Source organism: Phoxinus phoxinus (assembly GCF_949152265.1).
Source record: "Phoxinus phoxinus genome assembly, chromosome: 15".
NCBI lineage: Eukaryota > Metazoa > Chordata > Actinopteri > Cypriniformes > Leuciscidae > Phoxinus > Phoxinus phoxinus.
This window is the reverse complement of record NC_136890.1, coordinates 11278241-11302135: the sequence shown is the minus strand read 5'-3', so window position 1 is coordinate 11302135 and position 23895 is coordinate 11278241. Positions and strand designations below refer to the sequence as shown.

At 42.4% G+C, this 23895-nt stretch overlaps 1 protein-coding gene and 1 long non-coding RNA gene across 2 annotated transcripts in view; one reads left to right on the top strand and one right to left on the bottom strand.

Annotated features, from left to right (window-relative positions):
• Nucleotides 1–21908, bottom strand: LOC307011584. The gene is made up of 3 exons (XR_013800441.1): nt 21777–21908; nt 19714–19890; nt 1–147 (listed from the first exon to the last, which is right to left on the bottom strand). It is a non-coding gene; the product is annotated as an uncharacterized lncRNA (long non-coding RNA).
• The window catches only part of adrb3a (adrenoceptor beta 3a), a 23322-nt gene continuing 21128 nt past the window's right edge, over nt 21702–23895 (top strand). The window contains exon 1 of the mRNA XM_079637438.1: nt 21702–23593. Coding sequence (XP_079493564.1) covers nt 22308–23593 — 1286 coding nt within the window. The 5' untranslated portion in view covers nt 21702–22307. The remainder of the gene's footprint in view (nt 23594–23895) is intronic.

Genomic DNA, 23895 nt, shown 5'->3' with positions numbered 1-23895 from the left:
TTTATTGAGAAGACAGTGAAACATGAGAGGAGAGAAAGGGAATGGGATCAGGAAATGTCACGAACCAGATTTGAACTCAGGTCGCTTGCAAAAGTGTCATCCAAGTGGCAAAGGGGTCAAGGTCTGGCTAGTAGATAACTACACCATCTGGAAGCAAAAAATTCCCAAAAAGTTATTTGACAGATATTGTGAAATGGACTTTTCCCTGTCTTCTGCCTTTGATGTCAAAGCAATGATATTAGTGACTAATGAATTAGTACCAGCTAAGATAAATGGCAACGCTCACCGAGAGCTTTCTCTATCATGTTGCATGTGCTCATGCACACACCACAAGAACATGTCTCTGAAAAAAAAAAACTATTTAAATGTATATATATATATATATATATATATATATATATATATATATATATATATATATATATATAATATATAACGTTTTTGAAATTAACCAATGTCATGCACTTTCAAAAGCTGAGGAAAAACATACTCTTCAGCGAATAATTACATAATATAAGGACATGGTTTGTGTTTACTTACAAATCTGAATGTAAGTGTACAATAGAGACTGGACAGGTTTTGCATTTTGTTTCCTTGTTTTTAGAGGGGAATGTTACTGTAGCATGACATAATGGTTTACACTGTTCAATTCTAGTCTTTTCTGAGGAGTGAACCACATTCTGGTGTTGAAATTGCATTTTTCCCTGCTGTGTTGAAACGCGCAGACAGATTGACCAACTGAGCTTCACAAATCATGTGGATTTTGACTCTAGCACGTCTCTGAGCAATTACTGGATAGATTTGCTTGAGAGTTTATAGATTGTTTGGCCATCATTCCCAAAGCTCCCATTATGCAATGAGGGGAGAGGTGCGCTCCTGAACTTTGACACATTGAGTTGTCTCTTGCCAAGCTACATTGGTTGGATCTGTCATAAAAAAACAAGACTGAAACAAACTGTCTCTTAATTTCCTGTGGAGCACGTACTTGCCTGTGTCCTTATGACCAAGGTATTTATGCCCACATTGCAGCCCATGGGTGTAGTTTTTCACATAAATGCTTTCTTTATGTACTTTTCATTGATTAATAACAACAACAATAATAATAATAATCATTACAATTAAAAGTAATTCCATCCATCCATCCATCTTCTTCCGCTTATCCGGGGCCGGGTCGCGGGGGCAGCAGTCTAAGCAGGGATGCCCAGACTTCCCTCTCCCTAGCCACTTCCTCCAGCTCTTCCGGGGGGACTCCGAGGCGTTCCCAGGCCAGCCGGGAGACATAGTCTCTCCAGCGTGTCCTAGGTCTTCCCCGGGGTCTCCTCCCGGTGGGACGCGCCCGGAACACCTTCCCGGGAAGGCGTCCAGGAGGCATCCGAAACAGATGCCCGAGCCACCTCAGCTGACCCCTCTCGATGTGGAGAAGCAGCGGCTCTACTCTGAGTTCCTCCCGAGTGACCGAGCTCCTCACCCTATCTCGAAGGGATCGCCCAGCCACCCTGCGGAGGAAGCTCATTTCGGCCGCCTGTATCCGGGATCTTGTTCTTTCGGTCATGACCCAAAGCTCATGACCATAGGTGAGAGTAGGAACGTAGATTGACCGGTAAATCGAGAGCTTCGCCTTGCGGCTCAGCTCTTTCTTCACCACGACAGACCGGTACATCGACCGCATTACTGCAGAAGCTGCACCGATCCGTCTGTCAATCTCCCGTTCCATCCTTCCCTCACTCGTGAACAAAATCCCAAGATACTTAAACTCCTCCACTTGAGGCAGGAACTCTCCACCAACCTGAAGTAGGCAAGCCACCTTTTTCCGACTGAGGACCATGGCCTCGGATTTGGAGGTGCTGATTCTCATCCCAGCCGCTTCACACTCGGCTGCAAACCGTCCCAGTGCATGCTGAAGGTCCTGGTCTGAAGGGGCCAACACGACAACATCATCTGCAAAGAGCAGAGACGAAATCGTGTTGTTCCCAAACCCGACACCCTCCGGCCCCTGGCTGCGCCTAGAAATTCTGTCCATAAAAATTATGAACAGAACCGGCGACAAAGGGCAGCCCTGCCGGAGTCCAACATGCACTGGGAAGAAGTCTGACTTACTGCCGGCAATGCGAACCAAGCTCCTGCTTCGGTCGTACAGGGACCGGACAGCCCTTAGCAAAGGACCCCGGACCCCATACTCCCGGAGCACCCTCCACAGGCCGCCACGAGGGACACAGTCGAATGCCTTCTCCAAATCCACAAAGCACATGTGGATTGGTTGGGCAAACTCCCATGAACCCTCCAGCACCCTGTAGAGGGTATAGAGCTGGTCCAGTGTTCCACGCCCCGGACGAAAACCGCATTGTTCCTCCTGAATCCGAGGTTCTACTATCGGCCGTATTCTCCTCTCCAGTACCCTGGCATAGACTTTCCCAGGGAGGCTGAGAAGTGTGATCCCCCTGTAGTTGGAACACACCCTCCGGTCCCCCTTCTTAAAAAGAGGGACCACCACCCCGGTCTGCCATCCCAGAGGCACTGTCCCCGACCGCCACGCGATGCTGCAGAGACGTGTCAACCAAGACAGCCCCACAACATCCAGAGACTTGAGGTACTCGGGGCGGATCTCATCCACCCCCGGCGCCTTGCCACCGAGGAGTTTCTTGACTACCTCGGTGACTTCAGCTTGGGTGATGGACGAGTCCACCCCTGAGCCCCCAGCCTCTGCTTCCTCAATGGAAGACGTGACGGCGGGATTGAGGAGATCCTCAAAGTATTCCTTCCACCGTCCGACGACATCCCCAGTTGAGGTCAACAGCTGCCCACCTCCACTGTAAACAGCGGTGGTAGGGCACTGCTTTCCTCTCCTGAGGCGCCGGACGGTTTGCCAGAATCTCTTCGAGGCCAGCCGATAGTCCTTTTCCATGGCCTCACCGAACTCCTCCCAGGCCCGAGTTTTTGCCTCCACAACCACCCGGGCTGCAGTTCGCTTGGCCTGCCGGTACCCGTCAGCTGCCTCAGGAGTCCCACAAGCCAACCAGGCCCGATAGGACTCCTTCTTCAGCTTGACGGCATCCTTTACTTCCGGTGTCCACCACCGGGTTCGGGGATTGCCGCCTCGACAGGCACCGGAGACCTTACGGCCACAGCTCCGAGCGGCTGCTTCGACAATGGAGGTGGAGAACATGGTCCACTCGGACTCAATATCTCCAGCCTCCCTCGGGATCCGGTCGAAGCTCTGCCGGAGGTGGGAGTTGAAGATCTCTCTGACAGGAGACTCGGCCAAACGTTCCCAGCAGACCCTTACAGTACGCTTGGGTCTGCCGAGTCTGTCCAGCTTCCTCTTCCGCCATCGGATCCAACTCACCACCAGGTGGTGATCAGTTGACAGCTCCGCCCCTCTCTTTACCCGAGTGTCCAAAACATACGGCCGCAGGTCAGATGAAACGACCACAAAGTCGATCATCGACCTACGGCCTAGGGTGTCCTGGTGCCACGTGTACTGATGGACACCCTTATGTTTGAACATGGTGTTCGTTATGGACAAACTGTAACTAGCACAGAAGTCCAATAACTGAACACCGCTCGGGTTCAGATCAGGGGGGCCGTTCCTCCCAATCACGCCCCTCCAGGTAACACTGTCATTGCCCACGTGGGCGTTGAAGTCCCCCAGTAGAACGACAGAGTCCCCAGTTGGAGCACTTTCCAGCACCCCTCCCAGAGACTCCAAGAAGGCCGGGTACTCTGCACTGCCGTTTGGCCCGTAGGCACACACGACAGTGAGAGACCTATCCCCGACCCGTAGGCGCAGGGAAACGACCCTCTCGTTCACCGGGGTAAACTCCAACACATGGCGGCTGAGCTGGGGAGATATTAACAAACCCACACCAGCCCGCCGCCTCTCACCATGGGCAACTCCAGAGTGGTGAAGAGTCCATCCTCTCTCAAGGAGTGTGGTTCCAGAGCCCAAGCCGTGCGTAGAGGTGATTCCAACTATCTCTAGTTGGAACCTCTCAACCTCACGCACAATCTCAGGCTCCTTCCCCGCCAGCGAGGTGACGTTCCACGTCCCTATAGCTAGTTTCCGTGTCCAGGGATCGGGTTGTCGAGGCCCCCGCCTTCGACTGCTGCCCGATCCTCTCAGCACCGGCCCCTTACGGTCCCTCCTGTAGGTGGTGAGCCCACGGTTAAAAGTAATTCAAAAGTTAAAAAAAAATTTGTGAAAGAAATTAATATTTGTATTCAGCAATGATGCATTAAATTAATCAAAAGTGATGGTGAAGACATTTAGTGTTAAAAATTATTCCAAAGGAATGCTGTTATTTAGAAATTCCTATTCATCAAATAAGCTAAGAAAAAGTCCTAGAAAATGAAATGAACACTAAACGTTACAGGTTTCCACAACAACAACAAAAAAATACTAAAAAGCAGCAACTGTTTTCAACTCTGATAATATAAAATATTTTTAAATAAATTACATAAAAACATTTTTTAAATAAAAAAAAACATTAATTAAAATTGTAATATTACTGTTTTTACTGTAGTATTATTATTATTGTTACACTTTATTTAGATAACCTAGACATTCTACTAACAACAGGTACAGTACATTAATATGTTTAATGCTTTTTAAAGAAGCCTCTTATGCTCACCAAGGCTGCATTTATTTAATAAAAAACAGTAGAAGAAATAATAATGTGAGTTATATTTATATTTAAATATATTTTAAAAAGCAATTAACTTTTTTTTTAAGCAGGCATTGCAGTCTTTAGTGTAACATGATCCTTCTATTATTCTAATATGCTGCTTTGGTGACCAGGTAACATTTCTTCTTATTATTATCATCAATGTTGAAAACAGTTAACATTCTTGTGGAAAAGGTGATTTCTGTCATCTGGTGACTGAAGTTTGGAGAAAATTCTGATTTGTCATCACAGGAAAAAATGGCCTTTGGAAATGTATTAAAATAGAAAACAATAATTTTAAAATGTAATAATATTTCAAAATATTACTGTTTTTACAGCAAATATTACTGTTTAACTAATTAAATGTAGTCTTGATAGGCATAAGAGACTTATTTTTAAAAAATTCCAAACTTTTGACAGGTACTGTAACTTTACAACTACATCAACTAATGCCACGGTCATACTAGACTTTTAACACACGAACGGTCATGCAACATTTGTGATATGATGTCGAACTCGTCATAGGCGTCTTTTTCTAAATTGATACGAATTCACAGGTCAGAGTTCCCCAAACTTGAACTTTGGAACGTAGAGAAATGCAAAACTTCTTCACACGAGCTTGCGTTTTCTGTCTTCAGCATTTGTTTGTGTATGAATGGAAATCAACGGAACGAAAAGTGTAGTGAGGCTGCTCCTTAAAAGGTGCTGTATGTATGTGCCCCTTCGTCAGCGTCGTTTCCTATCCTCATTTGACGGCCACGATCACTGTTTCACATGCCTGGGCTTAAGCGTGTTGAGACTGCATTCATGGGTGGTTCATGTTCTCTTATGAGAGCATGACCACGTCGGCACGTTGTTCGTCTTGCCTTTCTCATGACGGCTTGAGCATTCTGCGTGCCGTGTGCCATCGAGTTTGATGGCCACGTTCACTGTCTCGCATACCTGGCAGCTTTCGGATGGGATTACTGGTCCTTCTCCTGAGGGACCAAGCATTTCATTCGGGGCTCCAGGGGAGGATCAGATGCCGATCACTGCATCGGAGAGAGGGCTGTTACGCTCTGGAAATGAAGATGATGCTGAGTTCCCACTGTAATGGTCTGTGTACTCTGCTGAATCAGATTCCGACTTGACAGCCACACTTTCCCGGGCTACTCTGGAGGCACAGTGTGACGCTTAATCGCCTTGCCCCGCCCCCGTGCCTGCTCGGATGTGTGTGAAAAACTTTAGCAGTATGGAAGCATATTGGCACCAATATGGCAAAACCAAACATGCCAAAATCTGCAGAAAAAGGTTTTCCTATCGCACTACTCTTGGTGGTGGGGCGGCTTTGCTAATTGCAGACCGCCTCTTCCCTGCATGTGATGGCCACCATACAAATCTCTGGAAGGCTAAAACACGCAATGCACGAGAGTAGTTCTGAGTCGGGGTTGAGCTGCGCATAGTGACTGAGTGGTTTAAGTCAAAGCGCTGGCCCTCGGTCAGACAATGTCCACGCTGGTGTTCAAGAAGCGCCCCAGGGCTAAAGCTTGCTGAGGTGCAAAACATCACCAAAGTTTGATTTCACAATGCTCCCATCTCACTGTAACACTTTCCCTCTTACAGTTATGCTGGGGTGCCAGACATATATATATTCTGTCAAAATTTCCTTATTTTTAGTTAGGGTCGTAAGTCAAGTCAAGAAGGATAGTGAACACAGGACACATTTACACAATAATTAACATGAATCCTCAATGTTGTAAGAGTAAAACAAAGAAAAACCAATCTACTACGACTCAAAATGCTCATTTTTAGTGTATTCACCAAAACAGTGTACCAATTTCATCACACCACATCTCACCATTTGAATACGAATAAACATACACAAAACCAATAGCATAGAAACAACATAGCTCATAGCTTCAACACAGTTTAAATAGTCAAGGTTTTTCAAAGTGTTTCAAAGGAGAGAAACAGAAACCATAAAGTCAGTTAGTCCCGCAATAACCGCTCTTGATATTTAATATCCTGTTACTCACGCTCCACTGCTTTTCACGAGTTAACGATCAGTTCCATCTTCAATCAGATACTTTGAATACCTTTGAAGAGATCGCTTTATCCCCGTAGTCTCGCTTGATGATAACTGGAACTCCTTTAACGTTGCAATCAATCCTCTTCGTAGCCACAACAAACAACAATATATACCATGTGCATGTACTGTAGCTTACTAGTAGATTCCTGAGGCAGAATGAATCTCGTTCGCCGACGTAATCAACTTCCCGTCGGCTCAGAAAAGATGAAACGGCTCACAACCTGAACCTATTCGTTCTCCCCGCCATCACTCTTTTCAGCTTAGCGAATGCGTACGTCATCTTGCATCCGGTATTTCCAAATCGGACCAACAAAGACGGCATCTTTGTTGTGGCACTCATTTACCATACATTGCGTCTTTCAAATATATCCCGTTCCTCGGAATATGAACTATTATTATATAGACAAAAGCACTCTATAAATCACATTTATTTCATGCTTATTAAAAGATAAAAGTGCATTGTCACATCACAAGGTGGACTTTTTCGGCGACACTATTGGAGACAATGCCCAGCATTTCTCCACAGTTCAGAGGCAGGCTGAGGTAACTAAGAGCTTGTCCGGATATGCTACCATACTCACTCGTGGGCTTCCCCTCAGTCTGTTTGAGCAAAAAAAAAAAACTGTCACAGCCAGCTCTACTGTTTCGTTGAGCTTTAGCAGGAAGACGGCGCCACCTGTCTCAGGACAAGCGACCCAAAGTCAGCTGCTATTTCCTGGTGGAGGGCAGGGCGGAGAATCTTTTTGTTTATTCAAATTCTGTTCCGCCGCTGGCGTCAGTCTTGCGGGCAGAGATCAATGTCCTATTGGCGAAGGACACGATCGAGCCGGTCCCTCTAGCCGATATGAAGACATGGTTCTCAGCCCCTACTTGATTGTACCCAAGAAAGGCGGTGGGTTACGGCCAATCTTGGATCAGAGCCTGCACAAGCTCCCGCTCAAGATGTTAACGTAGAAACGCATTTGCGAATGCATCCGTCTCTATGCTTCCTCAACACAGACCATTTCTGCGGTTTGCGTTCGAGGGACAGGCATATCAGTACAAAGTCCTACCCTTCGGGCTGTCTCTATCACCAAGTGTCTGTACTAAGGTAGCGGAGACAGCCATTGTTCCACTCAGAGAATGCGGCGTTCGTATTCTCAACTATCTCGCCGACTGGCTGATTATGGCTCAGTCTCGAGAGCAGTTGTGCAAATACAGGGACATGGTGCTCTGTCACCTCAGCCTGTTGGCGCTTCGGGTCAACTGGGACAAGAGCAAACTCTCCCCTGTGCAGAGGATCTCTTATCTCGGTATGGAGTTAGACTCGGTCAACCAGACAGCACAACTCACAGAGGGGCGCTTCCGGTCATTGTTGAACTGCTTGAGTACAATCAAGGGCAGGACAGCGGTCCCACTGAAACTTTTTCAAAGGCTCCAGGAGCATATGGCATCCACTGTAATGCCGCTCTGATTGCTTCCTATGAGACGCTTCAGCACTGGCTTCACGGCCGAGACCCGAGATGGGCGTGGCAGAACGGCACGTACCGGGTGCACGTCACCCCGCACTGCCTCCAGACCTTCAGCCTGTGGTCGGACCCTTCATTTCTGGTGTCCAGGCATGCTGTGGTCTTCACAGATGTCTCTGCCACCGGCTGGGGGGCCATGTACAACGGGCATGCAGTTTCAGGTCTGTGGACGGGGCCTCAACTGCATTGGCATATCAATTGCCTCAAGTTGCTCACAGTACGCCTTGCACTGGGCTGCCTCAAAGGGCCGGTACATGGCATGGCCGTACGGACAACGGGGCGACCGTTGTGTACATCAACTGCCAAGGTGGTCTACACTCTCGCTGCATGTCGCAACTCGCCCGCCATCTCCTCCTATGGAGTCAGAAGCATCTGAGGTCGTTTCGAGCCATTCACATCCCTGACGTGCTCAATCGTGCAGCCGACGAGTGCTCATGACAGCCTACTCTTCCGGGAGAGTGGCATCTCCATCCCCAGGCACAGATAGATCGGTTTGCCTCTCCGGACTCTACCCATTGCCAGCAGTTTTACTCCCTGACCGAGGGGACCCTCGGCACGGATGCACTGGCACACAGCTGGCCCCGGGGCCTGTGCAAGGATGTGTTTCCCCCAGTGAGCCTTCTCGCTCAGACACTGTGCAAAGTCAGGGAAGACGAGGAGAAGGTCTTGTTAGTTGCGGTGTATTGGCCCAACCTTACCTGGTTCCCAGAACTCATGCTCCTCACAACAACACATCCTTGGCCCATTCCTCTGAGGTAGGACCTGCTTTCTCAGAGATGGGGCACTCTATGACACCCGCATCCAGACCTCTGGAACCACCTTACAGCATATGTTGTACTACCCTGTTTGGCTAGTCCATAGGTGTACCATCACAGTGCCTCCCTCCGGGGTAGGATGTGAATTCCGCAGCGTTCCCTTTCCCAAGGGCACGCTTCACCAGCGTTATCCAATAAGTCACACTGAGTGGGTCTTGCGGAACAGCAGTGACTGACCTTCTCTGCTTAGAGCTCCTACTTTCTACCCAACACTTTGGTCAGGCCAGGAGGCTCAATCCAGCAGCCGTGGCAATTTGGTAGATATCGCCTTTCGTCAGCAATTACGTATGTCATAGTGACGCTGATGAAGGGGAACATCTCAGTTACGTATGGTAACCCTCGTTCCCCGAGGAAGGGAATGGAGACGTACGTCCCCTCGCCACAGCTGCTAAGCTTCCGCTGGACTGTCGAGTCACAAGTCCGGCTCCTCAGCGGAAAAACAAGGATGCGACGCACCGCATGCACAGCAGCTGGTACAATTATCGCATGCCAATGTGCATTGGCTCGTTTAGTTTTACTCAAAGTAGATAGGCTCTCACAAGTGATCCCCATTCGTCAGCTATGACGTACGTCTCCGTTCATTTCCTCGGGAACGAGAGTTACCATATGTAACTTTGATGTTTTTTTTTGCTGTGTCGGATTGTCTGTTTTTGATTTGGTCTGTGGGATTATGCACATTGTCAATTTACCCAATAGTATTTTGTCACCATAGGTTGCCAGTTGGCAGAAAACACAGCATATTGCCGCCATGGAAGCCAGCGAACAAACTGGGACAGAGATCGTTGACCTAGAAAGCCTCCGCACCCATCTAAAAATCTCTGTGAACGGGAGCATATTAAAACGCGATATCAATTTATCGTAAATCAATAAATCAACTAACCTAAGTCTCCTCGCATTCCATTGTCAATTGTGCTTGTTCCTGTTACGTTTGCTCAATCTGGAAACCCACGTAAGCATCTAATCTGAGCAGGAGGGGGCGGGGGAAACAACTCTCTCCAATATTTTGAATTTGGACTGCAATATCCATTTCAACCGCTATCGGTCAATCTTACATACTGCACCTTTATCTCAACTAACTCGCCTTAGAGTATTAGTAGACAGTTAGGCTAGGTTTAGGGTTAGAATAATAAGTTGACATGTACTTCCAAAGTTACTTACACTCAGTATAATGTCTAAAGTGGACTATCGAAAAAAGTGAGTAAATAAATAATGCAATACATCCAAACATTTGACTGGTAGTGCATGTTTTAAAAAGGAAAATGTTTTTTACAATAAAAAAGTTTTAAAAAAAGTTAATTAGCACACACTAAAATTTATATTATTTTATTTATGAATGATCAGGTTTAGATGGTATAGTTAAATAGTACATTATATATATATTTTTATAAAAATATAAATGTTACTGGAATAGCCTTTGCTGAGTGGGAGGGACGCAATGTTTTGCTCTGAACGTTTCCTATTTCCTTCAGCGCTCTTGATTAGCCTCCCATGCTAATGGAGAATTTCCTGTGTTAAGAAAATGCCACTCAAACAAACCGAGACAGGGCAATACTAAATTACACACAAACAGGCTAGTCACGACATGCAGCCTTGAAAGTCCAAAAAGAGAGAAATATTAAAACATCATGCAACGTTTCAAGCCGACATTCTTTTAGACATATGGAAACATTGTCTTTAATAACTTTAGCTGTTTGAGAAAAGCATTTGAATGTTTGACATGGATTAATATACATTATTTTTCTTGGTACTATATCCGATTGATTTTGAGAAAAGCAACACATGGAAATATTAGGAAAGATTTTATGCAAACAAACCCTTCAAAATCACTTGCTGCCAAGTTTCTTTTGATTCAGACCTGAGACGTAATTCTCCAGATTATATGACATTTTCTTTTCTGTTTGCTTTGCAATATGCGGCTCATTGGTTGTGTGAGCAATCACCTGACTGACATATTTTAGTAAAATATGACACCGTTTTCATTACATTTGCCATATATGATCACAGTGTGGGGATTTTCCTTCTATATTCCCAGAGAGGCTGAATTCCAGTCATGCCCAAGAGGCCAATCTGAGTAGCCTGAGTTAGTAGCAATTTGCTCAAAAAAGTCCTTCTCTCATCTTGTTTTTCGGTCTGTCCCTTCATCTCACCCCATTTGCAGTTTCTACTCGACAGTACTTTTTTTCTCAGATGTCCTCTCTTGACCAATACCACATGACACACATTCAAGTTAAGCAATCTCACTCTCTAAATTGGATTTGAACTTTCCTTTCATCCTTAATTCCACTTTTCTCACTTTGCTTTCCCCCCTGAAGGAACGGGATCATGTCGCTGTTCTGCAAAGAGGACCGTCTCTAATTTGATCCCAACGTACGCAGATGTTTCCATGGCAATTAATGAAACAATCCCGAAACAAATTGGTGGCGGGTGTTTGATAAACAGGCAGGCTAAGGCATTCTGACTGTGCTCATAACATACGGCCAAGCTTGATAGAATCTAGCTAATTCAACGAAGCCTTTGTAAACGGCATTTCCATTCTTTGAAGGAAAGAGTTGTAGTCTTGTAAACTTCTTACAATCCGGCTCTTCTAAGGCAATGCTTAGAGAGACTGGAGGCGGACAGATGTGGTAAGGGTCAAGGAAACGGAGCAAAACAAATTTACGAGGCATCAAGACTATGTGGATACTGCGGAGATTATAGCTTTGAGTTTGCCTGCAGTGATAAAGAGCTTTTCCTGAGTCATTACTGGGATGATGTGAATTTTCTGGAAGGGCGGTTCTCAAGGGCTCAAGCTTCTCGACTAATAATCAAGGTCCTTTTTGCTGGTGTTTAAGTGTTGAATTACAATAAAAAAGGAATTCCATGGGAGCGTCATGATCCAACACACCTCTTGAGGTTCCTACATTACCACAAACAGGTCGACACCTGGACACCACGTAGAAACCTCAGATTTACTTTAACATAACTTTTAAAACATTGAGAGTATTGACAGTATAGAGGGTAATTCACACCAAACTGAAAATGTTGTCATTATTTACACTCCTTTACCTCCCAAAGCCATAATACTTTCGTTCATCTTTGAAACACAAATGAAGATATTTTTAACCTCCATTATGTTCACGCTTTAAAAAGTTAATAAAGAAAACAAATTCTCAAAATTCAAAATTTCAATCCAAATCTTCCTAAGAGACATTGCTTTATATGATGAACTGATTTAATTTAGGCTTTTATTTACATATTGACATTGATCTACACATATATACAGCCCATCAGTTTCCGAATTTTTGGGTGAACTATACCATAAATACTTAAACTTACACCAGATGTTGGTATGTGACTTGTTGGGATTTGATCTCATAAAAATACAAGAGCATCAGTGAGATCAGACACTGATGTTGAACGATGGCCCAGTGTTCAAATTCATAACAAAAGTGTTCAATATGGGTTCAGGTCCTAGGCTTTGTCAGTCAAGTTCTTCCCTCAGTAAATCATTACTTTATGAACTGTGGTGTGCCCCGTTCCTGAACGCTTGTTAGTTAAGGGTGTAACTAAAATGGCAAGTTAATGGCAAAAAAAGCATACTTTTGATCATGTAGTGTAGTTTCTGATGACAAAAACTTGAAAAATATAGATTACGATCATTCAATGCATGATAAATTTGAGAGGTAGGAATCTCACTACTGCATCCAACCTCTATAAATAAAAAGAACAGGACAAATATTGCATCACTAAAACTGCTACATTCCATGACCATTAAATTGCCATGACCAATAAATGTGAAGAAATCTGACTTCTTTTGCCAAGAGATTATAAGGTGATTGTACCAAATATATTCTGGTTTCCAATGGTTTCTGTCCTTATATAAGTCATTGGCTCAGAAACCATAAAACAACCCCGTATGGTAACTACTGTAATGGCTAGACTATTTAGGTCAGTGTTCTTGAATTAAGAACAAGGTGTCAGTAAGTACCCCAATCCCCCAATCAGTATAGTATAAAACAAAAATTGAATTTAGCCAATTCGATCAAAGGCTCATTTGATCAATGGACAAATACTAACTAAGTTAAAGTGTCATTTCGGCAATATCCTCTGTCATTAACAGTAGCTATTGACTGTTAGTTGACAAGCCAAGCATACCGCTTCTAAGTTTATTTGAGCATGAAAGCAGAGGTGAACTCTTTAAAGGGCCACTGGCCGTCAACACCTTAAGCTGTGCCAGTCTTCACCCCAGCCCTCTGGACTACTACCACAGCCAGCTATGGCATGTTCTCACGCACAGACTAATGACCACCTGCCAAGTCTGTCAGCTCTGACACTTACTGCTGCGGTTCTCATTGACAACCCTAAAACATGCACACACAGAACAAGAAAAAAAACACTCGGATGCATGAGAACACAATTACAAATATGTGCTGTTTCTACATATGGTGAAAACGGCAAAATGCCCCTTATATGAAGTCACAGAGGATATCCCTTCAAACTCTCCCATTTGAGAAATACTGCCCTGCCCCTTATCAGGGCTTTTCACTTCACTGTTTCCTTCAAAGGGAGTATCCATCGTCCTCCAAAAAGGGAGCAAAGAGTGCTGACAGAAGCTTTCCATTTGACATATACTGCAGTGTTTGCTGCTTCCTGCACACAGAACAATATCATAACAATTGTATAAATTCCCTTCAATAGACAAATTTTGTAATTTGAAATACAGCAACATTAAACTCAATCAGTAGTGCAGATTGAGAATTAAAGGCTGGGACACACCAAGCCTACGGTCGGCCATCGAGCAATGTTTTGAGCGTCGGTTGACTTAGTTTTTCAGTGTGTTCCACAGCGTTGGCTCTAGTCGGACGCCATCTGGGGTTTTTGGGCTGATTCAGCATGTTGAATCGCCGTCGGGCCGTCGGTAAGAGAGATAACCTTAATTAGCTAGAATGAATACATTGATCACTGTGATTAATATTCAAAAGTTTCGGTTTCCCTCTTTGATACTGATATGGGCAGACATTTACTTACACACAGGCACAGAACGCACATGCTAGTTGACAGTCGCCTTTATTCCTTTTGGTGTGTTTTGGTGTTTAAGCGCAGCTTTTTGGCCGAGACACAGCCGACGAGAGGCGAACACACAGTCAGCTTATGTCGCCACTAGCCAGGAACCCGACCAACAGGTAGAGACATGAAAGGTAAAAACCCAGGCAGACACAGAAGGCCTGAGGGTCAAGGCAGATTTGGGTTTTGCAGACCAGGCGGTGGGACTGAGGACAATGGCGGAACCAGAGGGAAGGAGGAGCCCGGAGGAGCCCGGCGGAGCCAGAGGGGTGGAGGGTCGAGGCGAAGCTGGAGATCCGGAAGTCTGAAGCAGAGCCAGGTTCATTATTGACCAAGGTGGAGCCAGAGAGACAAGAGAGCCCGGCAGAGCCTGCCCTAAGGAATGACAGACCACGTGAGGGAGTGTGGACCCAAGGTAGAGCCGATAAGTCGGAGGGCCGAGGTGGAATCCAGGGCTTAAAGGCTGGAGATAGAGCTGAGGGATCCTCAAACCAAGGCAAAGCCGATGAATGGGAGGCCCAAGGCGCATCTGAGCACCTTCGTGGCTCTGAGTCTTCGGTGGGTTTTGGCTGATGGTCTGCTGTGGGCATGAATGAAGGCTGGCTAGGCTCCAGACCCATGGTGGAGTTGGGCCTGGCGATGTCCTCCTCTGCGGGGCAGTCTGTGAATGGAGAACCACACTGCACCAGTACCCACATATGCAGTAAAGCTCCCTCGAGGACCTGTGGCTGGTGTTGTAGAACAGAGTGGTCGGGATAATGGGTAAGGCACGCCAGATCTAAGAAATCCCTCATGTGGTCCTTAAGGGAACAATCCCCCTGCTTGGGCAGAAGGAGGTGAACTGCAAGTATATACATTTTTATTTTATTTTTTATTCTCTCTTGTGATTCGGTGTTCTGTCACAGGCTGTGAAGGATAAATCCAAAGAAGAGCATGATGCTGAATGAATGGGAAATACAGAGACTTAAAGACCTAATTTGTAATTACTTTAATCAAATTTTGTTTCCTGTATTCCAATTTCTGTCATTTCCTTCAGAGAATGAATGGTTTTCTTAAATCAACCAGCCATTAAGAATGGATAAATCATTTTTATAAACACTGCAATATTCCCTAAAAATAATGATGAGTATTTTATGTTCTCTTTAAGCAAAATAAAAATTCCAGACCTTTGTTTATTTTTTGAAATGTTTTACTTTAGGTATACAAACTTGTCACTTATATTCCTGTGACATTTGCAGTGTCTTTCAAGCTGAGGCTACATTTAAGTAAATTGTTTATGCCCTTCCCTAGCTAATTTCCCTCCTTCTTGTTCACTCGGATATACATCATTGCTTTTGTTCCACAAGGGCCTAATACTGGTGGAACTCTTGCAATGTGTTTAAATGGAACGACCTACGCCTTTGATCACTGGACTCCTCAATTAAGCTGATTTATTATTTACAGTTGTTTCCTTATACATTTGTTTTACACACCATTCTATAGGCCTGAATGCATGCTTGGGATGTTGGAGAAAATATTAAAACATACACAAATGAAAATGATAACAATACAATAAACTATAACTGTGTAAAAATAATGGTCATAAAAGGTAGCTACAAGTTAAGTCAAGGTTAAATGTCAAAATAACCCCAATATCATACACTAGAGTTGTGTGGGGGTAAATTAAGCACGATCTGCTGTGACATCACAATCATGTTGCATTGTGGTCTATGGATCTGACTGAAGTATATTGAGCACTCGCTCCCTCTGTCAAGTGGTTGAGGGTCTGTCCAAATAAACATCCCTCGCCCACTTGACAAGTTGAAGGCAGTTCAAAACAATGGCAAAGTTTGCGAGTGTGTGTCTACAAGCGGAGTTATACTCACAGCCCGAGTATAACCACTCCATAAAATGTAAAATCTCAATTAAGACCCAGAGAGAAAAAGTAGAGCGAGAGAGAGAGAGGCTAGAGGAGGGGGTGCACCTGTGCATTGTAATCAATCAAAATAAGAGACTGTAAATGAGCTTGTATTGCTTAATCCAATTAAACCCTTAACAAGTTCAGATGAGCCTCTCCCTAATGAGTCACTCCACTTCCACAGCACATTTATCACCCCTTTTGCTACTGCACTCAGAGACAGCAATGGACACTCACAACCACATACCTGTTGCCACGTAGTGAATATTGTGTGAAAACAGAGATACATAATGAATTCTACAAACTTTGACTCCGTTTTTATTCTGCGTAGTTCTAAAACAGAGTTCAGCTAGGATCAGACCATGCACACATAAATAGTAGATGATTTCTTACCAAAAATACTTTATTTAGAGGCCAAAATAGTTTAACTGAATTGTTCATATTGTAATTTTGTGCATAACTCATGTCCAAATGATTTTAAATGCCAAGCATTCTAGTCATTTTTACAAGGAGATTTTTGTCGGTGCACATTTCAACAAAAAATGCGTTGGGGTAAAATCTTTTTTTGAGGAAAAACATGTCAATGAAGTGCAATCACTTAATATCATAATAATAAACCAAAATGCAAATCAGGGTTTTTTTATCATTAACTAAAACTAATTATACAAATATAATCTAACAAAACTAACAGTAAAAATACTTTATAAAATACAAGCCAGCTAGTTGCAATGGTGATAAAGTAGTTGTAATTTTTGTGTTATTTCAGTTGAAGAACTAAATAATAATAATAAATAAATAAACAAACTAAAAATTAAAGGTACACTATGTAACAAAACAGAATGAGTTTTTTGTTTTTGTTTTGCTTCGGCTTTGTGTGAGTGTGCGGGTGAATGTTTTTTTTTTTCTCATTTTTTTCTCAACAGTTTTACATGCATGCAATGACAAAAAACACTTTTGTTGTCGTATAATATACATTTATTTTTACCTGATTTGCTCACCGACTCCCAAATGATTCGTTCAACGACTCGTTTTTCCAAACCCCTCCTTTGCGCGACGCTAATCTGCGATTGGTCAGATGACCCAGCAGTGTTTACAGAGATAATACTTATTGTTTAACACGGAGTACAATGATGCTTTTATCAATTAAATTGTGTTATAATAATGATTATAGTCCACTGCTTTGTAGTTTGTAGTAAAAAACTAAAAATAAGATAAAGAATTTAATGTTTTGTTAGCGAGCATAGCCCAGAGTTCATATTGTAAAAGCACAATCAGTCTTTGTTTGCATTAGCCCGATGCATAAACATAACGTTTTTTCAAAAAAAAAAAATGCAGTTACGTTACTACGAGGTATTACTCTTTAAGACAACGACAAACACTTCACATATCTCAATACAATTGTCATTGAAGACCTAGAAGCTAAACGGTGCTTACACAACAAACAAAATAATTATTAAGCATAAAACATAAAACATAAAAGCAACAATTATTAATAACACTTACAGGTTGTGATATACGGAGGAGGAAGCTGATGCAAATACACTTAGAAATGAACCTTCCTTCAATATCAGCCGACTCGCGAATCCAAGTTTGATTGCATTTAAGTTGGTAAAGCAATCGTCTTCAAAATGGCGCGAACAAAGCACAAGGCTCGGACTATACTTCTGTGGTATAGTTGTATATATGAATTGTAGTCTTCAAATGCTCCTCCTTGGGCAGATGAAAAAAGTTTGCTTTTGAGTCGCACTTCAGAACACAGCGTCTCGTCGCCATGATATTTTCCCTGGCCTTGGAGCGCAATAAGTGGGCGTATCGTATTCAAATAACTTGACAAGTTGACGTCATCTAGTCAGAGAAAAAGCTTCGGTCTTCTAACGATTCATAAAAATTACTCGAGTCGACTCTTACTTTTGAAAGACAATAACTTTATATACGGTGCACTTTCATATTTCAAACGTTGCAGGATGTTTTTGTTCACTTAGATCTATGTTACACACTACATGAAAGGTAAATTTCAAAATTCCATAATAGGTGCCCTTTAATAAAATGTTGAGCAACAAAAACCCAATCTCTGTGTCTCTTTTACATTTCAAATCTCTCAATTCTCACCCTCTCTGAAAAGCCAAGCTTGATTATTATGAGCTTTGTCGCATTCTCTTTTTTTCCAGCTAAAACTAGCAAACTCTACTCTGTTCCCGTTTTTTAAAACGGGTGATTCCTCTAAGAGATTTAGCTGCTCCATGTCGACTTTTCTCGCTCGTTGTGACAACTATGCCACCCATACACACTTCAAAGTAGCCAGAGAAACCTTTCTCTTTTTACGGATATGACGAGACATGCAGGGTGAGTGACGCATGTATGCAATGTCCTTAAAAGTTAATTTTGAACAAAAGAACTTACATTGTGTACCTTTAATTAAAAATGATATAGACATTCAAATAATAATAACCATGAAACGACAAAAACAAGAGACAATAACTAAAACTTAACTAAAATTAAAATTAAAACAGAAAATATAAAAATATCTAATTCAATATATATATATATATATATATATAACTATAATTGTATGTCAGGGATACTAAAATAACACTGATACAAACAGACAGAATTTAATTAAGAAAAATGTTTAATCTTATGACTGCAGGTCTGAACAATATATCTCTGAGCAATAAGCAAAAGGGCTTCAGTAGAAATCTAAAATAACTATAAAGCGCTAGATCTTCTGAGGATAGCTGAGTGTTTACCTGTTTATATAGCCTCAGCCCAAATTCATTTAGAATGGCATGAAGCTTGTGGCTAAGTGATCATTTTGAAATCTAATAAAGCAATAAAGTCACATCAGGGTTTACAGAAGAATTTCTCTGAAGGTAATGAGCACCGACATACTTTCAGATGCTCAAATGGAGATATAATACACTTCAGGTCATCTCAGTTTAGTCTAGAGTAGACCATTGCTATGTTGCTATGATCACTATGATATTTAAACATTTCTTCATGTCAATAAAAACTCTTACTAAATGTCTTAGATTGTCAATGTTGCCAAGTACTGCATTACTTAAAGGTCCCAAGAGAACAACAAAAGCAATAAAGTCTCACTTAACTGAAGAAAGAATAATGCTGCCAACTCTGTGGGGAAGCAGAGGAAATACAGTTTGTTTTTATCTATATTCATCTATATCAAGCACCATGTGACCGGAACTAATTTGTGAACCTTGTTTTCAATATTGGACTCCACTCGAAAATAGAATCTTCTTATTGTGTTGACAATATCATTAAGTTAAGACATTCTGAGAGTATATATTCTTGTCTGCTGCACACATTTATCTGTTGTGTTCTTAAATATTACATTTAAAGTTAATATTGTTATATCTGTACTAAATTGCAACATCAATTTTAAACAAATACATTACTTGATTCAGCAGTGCACTTTAACCATAATTCAAAGGCAATAGAAGTAATTATGGAATTACATACAAAGATGTACTTAAGTCCTACTTAAGTTGGTCAAAAAAACAACTTATGTCCAACTTATTGCAATTTAAACTATAATACATTTTCATTTAAGTTGGATGAAATGTACTTCTTTTTCACAGTGGTTTGCAACTAAGAAAACACACTTGTGCATTGAGAGTTGCGAATAAAGTAAGATAATGTCAGACAGAAAGAGAGAGAGGAGGAAAGAGACAGAAGAGGGAAGGAAGTACTTGATGACATAGACCTTGGTGAATACTCTGCCCAGATTTTCGCAGCTGAATGGCATGCCAGGCATTTGTCTTGATTGTTCTTCCTGGTTGTGGCCGGGTTGGCGTGAGTCGCAGGCCAGATAAGCATCTATTATTTTTAGTGCTGAACAACGGCCTCGAGGGAGCTGGTATCCTGTCCATATCGACAAACACTGCAAAAGAACACAGTAGAATGTGATGATAGAAGATACTCAACAGGTTGGATGTCATATCAGTCATGACTGAAAACATGAAAGACTTTGTGTTTTTAAATGTAGGTAACTAAAATGAGCTAATCCAACATAATTCATGAACGTATTCCAACTTATTATGAGAGACAAGTATTTTTTTAAATACTTTTTGTTTTGCATGGAATTGTAATTTTATGATTATAGTTTATAACAAAATATATTAATTTATTAAATAAATTGTAATGTATTTATTTATTTATTGGTGGCAAATTGCAAACTACCTCTAATTAAAGATAGGCTCTGACTCAAAAAGAAAGAAATCGACCAATAAGTAGACATGCACACTATCATCCATCAGTTTGACTCAACTAATCGGAGCGCAGCATGATTGACAGAGCCTTAGCCTTGTGACTAAATTCTTGACATATGACAACATTTCTGAGTTTCTTTGAACACCAGGACAAGGCAGTAAAGATTGGTATGAACAGATATTGCACAGTCTGAACAGGCCTGTCTGGTTGCAGTGACTATACTGTCAGGGTGAGAAGGTGACCAAGACAAGACAAGACATGACCAAGACATCGCCAACCCTGGAAACATTGGATAAATTTGTCTCTGTAATATAAAGTAATTTATTACATTATATTACTTCAACACCAACATACTGTGTGTGTGTGTGTGTGTGTGTGTGTGTGTGTGTGTGTGTGTGTGTGTGTGTGTGTGTGTGTGTGTGTGTGTGTGTGTGTGTGTGTGTGTGTGTGTGTGTGTCAGATGTGTATACAGACACGCACACACACACACATATATTATATAAACACAAACTTGTATGTTATAGAGATTCATTGATTTGATTTGTTCTTCACTTGGCAACTGTTAATGGATTAACAGTATCAAATTCATCATTGGAACATCAGGTTCAATTCCCAAGAGAAAACACATACTGATAAAATGTTTACTTTAAACACACTGTAAGCTCCATTTGATAAAATGATCTCATCTGCCATGTGAATCAATTCAATCATAACTTTACTTTAATGTTAATTGAATTTAATTTATAATTATATGAAATAATATCATATAATATAAGGTTACACTTTATTTTAAGGTGATGTAGTTACATTGTACTTACTCAAAAAGTACAGAGTAATATTAATTACTATTACTATAATACTATAATAAAAAAGTAACAACATGTACTTACTATAGAGTAACGGTTAGGTTTTGGTTTAGGGTTAGTACTTGTAATTATGAATAATTTACTGTTTAAGTACATGTAGTAACATGTAACTATGTCATCTTAAAATATAATATTAAATATACTATATTCATTCAACATTTTTTAAAATACTTTCTTTTTGCTAGTATCACTGACAGATCTTATAATCGAGCTATAATGTATATCTTGTATTCTACTATAATTGTAATGTTGTTAAAGTTACAATTGAAATGTTGTACAGGTTAACTTTGCGTCAAAATTATATGTGTTTTCTTATTTTTGGACATATATTACTGCATGTACATAAACCTGATTTCCATTTCTGATGTGTGACAGACAACATAAAAAGTGTACAAAACAAGAGGGGTTGTGTGTGTGTGTGTGAATATTGGGAGTGAGGCACTCTTTAAAACTCCACCCCTCTTGGGTGAAATGTGACTGCAACTACAGCATGCTGAACGCTAAAAGGCAGAGAGAGAGAGAGAGAGAGAGAGAGAGAGAGAGAGAGAGAGAGAGAGAGAGAGAGAGAGAGAGAGAGAGAGAGAGAGAGAGAGAGAGAGAGAGAGAGAGAGAGAGAGAGAGAGAGAGAGCTTTCCCACTGTTGACTGTCGGCAGTGTCACTGCTCCTTTGAGCTTTTGGCAGTAGAAGCACCTCCACTCGCTCGCTCCACACACGCGGCGGTAACACGCTGACTGAACCTCCTCCACTTCAGCTCAAACTCCACTTCAGCGGACTACTTCAACAGGACGGCTGCTTATCTGGCTTTTCTCTGCTGGTTTCAAGGGCTTTTCTAAAAGTTCCAATGTTTTTCCCCCATCTCTCTTGGACCAGTTTTAACTCAGAATAAAGGGGACTTTTTGTTTTCTTTCCTCCTACATCTTCAGTTCAGATGTGTTGAACATGGCATATATGTTTGCTTCAAATGGACAGCAGGACAGCTGGATATGCAAAAAAAAAATTCAGGATGAATGAAGAATATATGAAAAGGAATTGATGCTGTTGCTCAAGATTTGGAGATTTGATGGTATAAAATGCAAGATTAATTACATCATCGTCATGGTATCTCAGTCACTCCTTTGAAGACCGAATAGAAGTTTTAAGCATCTAGCTATGTCTCTTTGCTGCTGCTTGTTTCTGATATCCAGTTTGAAAAATCGCATACCTTGATCTCAATACTGAAATATGGAACCTCTGACATACAGCACTCAATCAACCCCGATGATGCCAACAAGCGCACCTCTTCAGGGGTGGACATCAATTGAGCTGTTCATCATGATCATCATCATCATGATTATCGTCGTGGGTAACCTTCTGGTCATCATCGCCATAGCACGTACCACCCAGCTTCAGAACACGACGAATATCTTCATCATGTCGTTGGCATGTGCTGACCTCATAATGGGGGTGCTGGTGGTGCCACTGGCTGCCACGATTGCTGTAACAGGGCACTGGCAATTTAGTGAGACTTTGTGCAATTTATGGACATCGGTTGATGTTTTATGTGTCACCGCCAGTATAGAGACCCTTTGCATCATCGCGGTGGATCGGTATATTGCGATCATACGGCCACTGCGTTATAAAGTGCTCCTGAATAAGTGCAGGGCTCGAATTATCGTTTGTGTTGTGTGGCTGGTCTCAGCTCTTATCTCCTTCGTCCCCATTATGGCCAACTTGCATGTGGAACCCGGCACAAACAGCAGTGACAGCTGTGATTTTAATACAAACATGCCCTTTGCTATAATTTCATCAGTGGTTTCGTTCTACATCCCACTACTCATCATGATTTTTGTCTATGCACGTGTCTTTCTCATTGCTACACGACAGGTACAGCTAATTGGCAAGAACCGTCTGAGGTTCCAAAACGAGTGCATGGGAAATCAGGTACAGACGGCGATCCATGGCAACAACAACTTGCCTTCGATGTGCAATAACGCCGGAGGGATGACGGCAAGGCGGAAAAGTTCCCGCAGGCGACCGTCGAGATTAGCCGTAGTGAAGGAGCACAAGGCCCTCAAGACACTGGGCATCATCATGGGCATCTTCACACTGTGCTGGCTGCCTTTCTTTGTGGCGAACATCATCAATGTCTTTAATCGAGAACTGCTGGACAAAATTGTTTTTCGATACTTAAACTGGTTAGGCTACATCAACTCCAGCCTCAATCCCATCATCTACTGCCGAAGCCCAGAGTTTCGTGCGGCCTTCAAGATTCTTCTTGGCTGCCCCTGGATACCCTCGCTGAGAATGAACTTCCTTTACAAGGAGCTTCGGACTCGATGCCCTTGCTTCCTGGGTTCTGCAGAGCCCGGAATGCCTGAATCGCTCGAGAAGCCCCCCACATCCCAAGGGAAACTGCCTGGGGAAGGGAGCAGCCAGAGTAGCTACAGGAGCGAGGAGCCGTCGCCGGGACCACCACACTCCAACGGTAGCATGTTCTTCGGTGATTTCTCTGAACCGGAGACGGAGTTGTAAGTCTCGTTCTCTTCTTACTTCTGTGCTGTCCGGTGTATACGTGAAGACTACCTGTAGATAAATAATTTTACACTTTCCTTTATACTTCACCTTGCTGAGATTTATTTTAGTTGTTCACAATGTGTTTGATCAATTTTCCAAGAAGTTCAGGAGAGCAAAACTGTATGTACTTCTTGATTACGTATGTCAGTATTAGGTCTGTATTGACGAATGACTGAAATCAATTTCCCTGAATCAATGTCAGTAGGGTCAGATTGCTCAATATCACATGTCCAGTGAATTTTAAACCTGCTGTAAT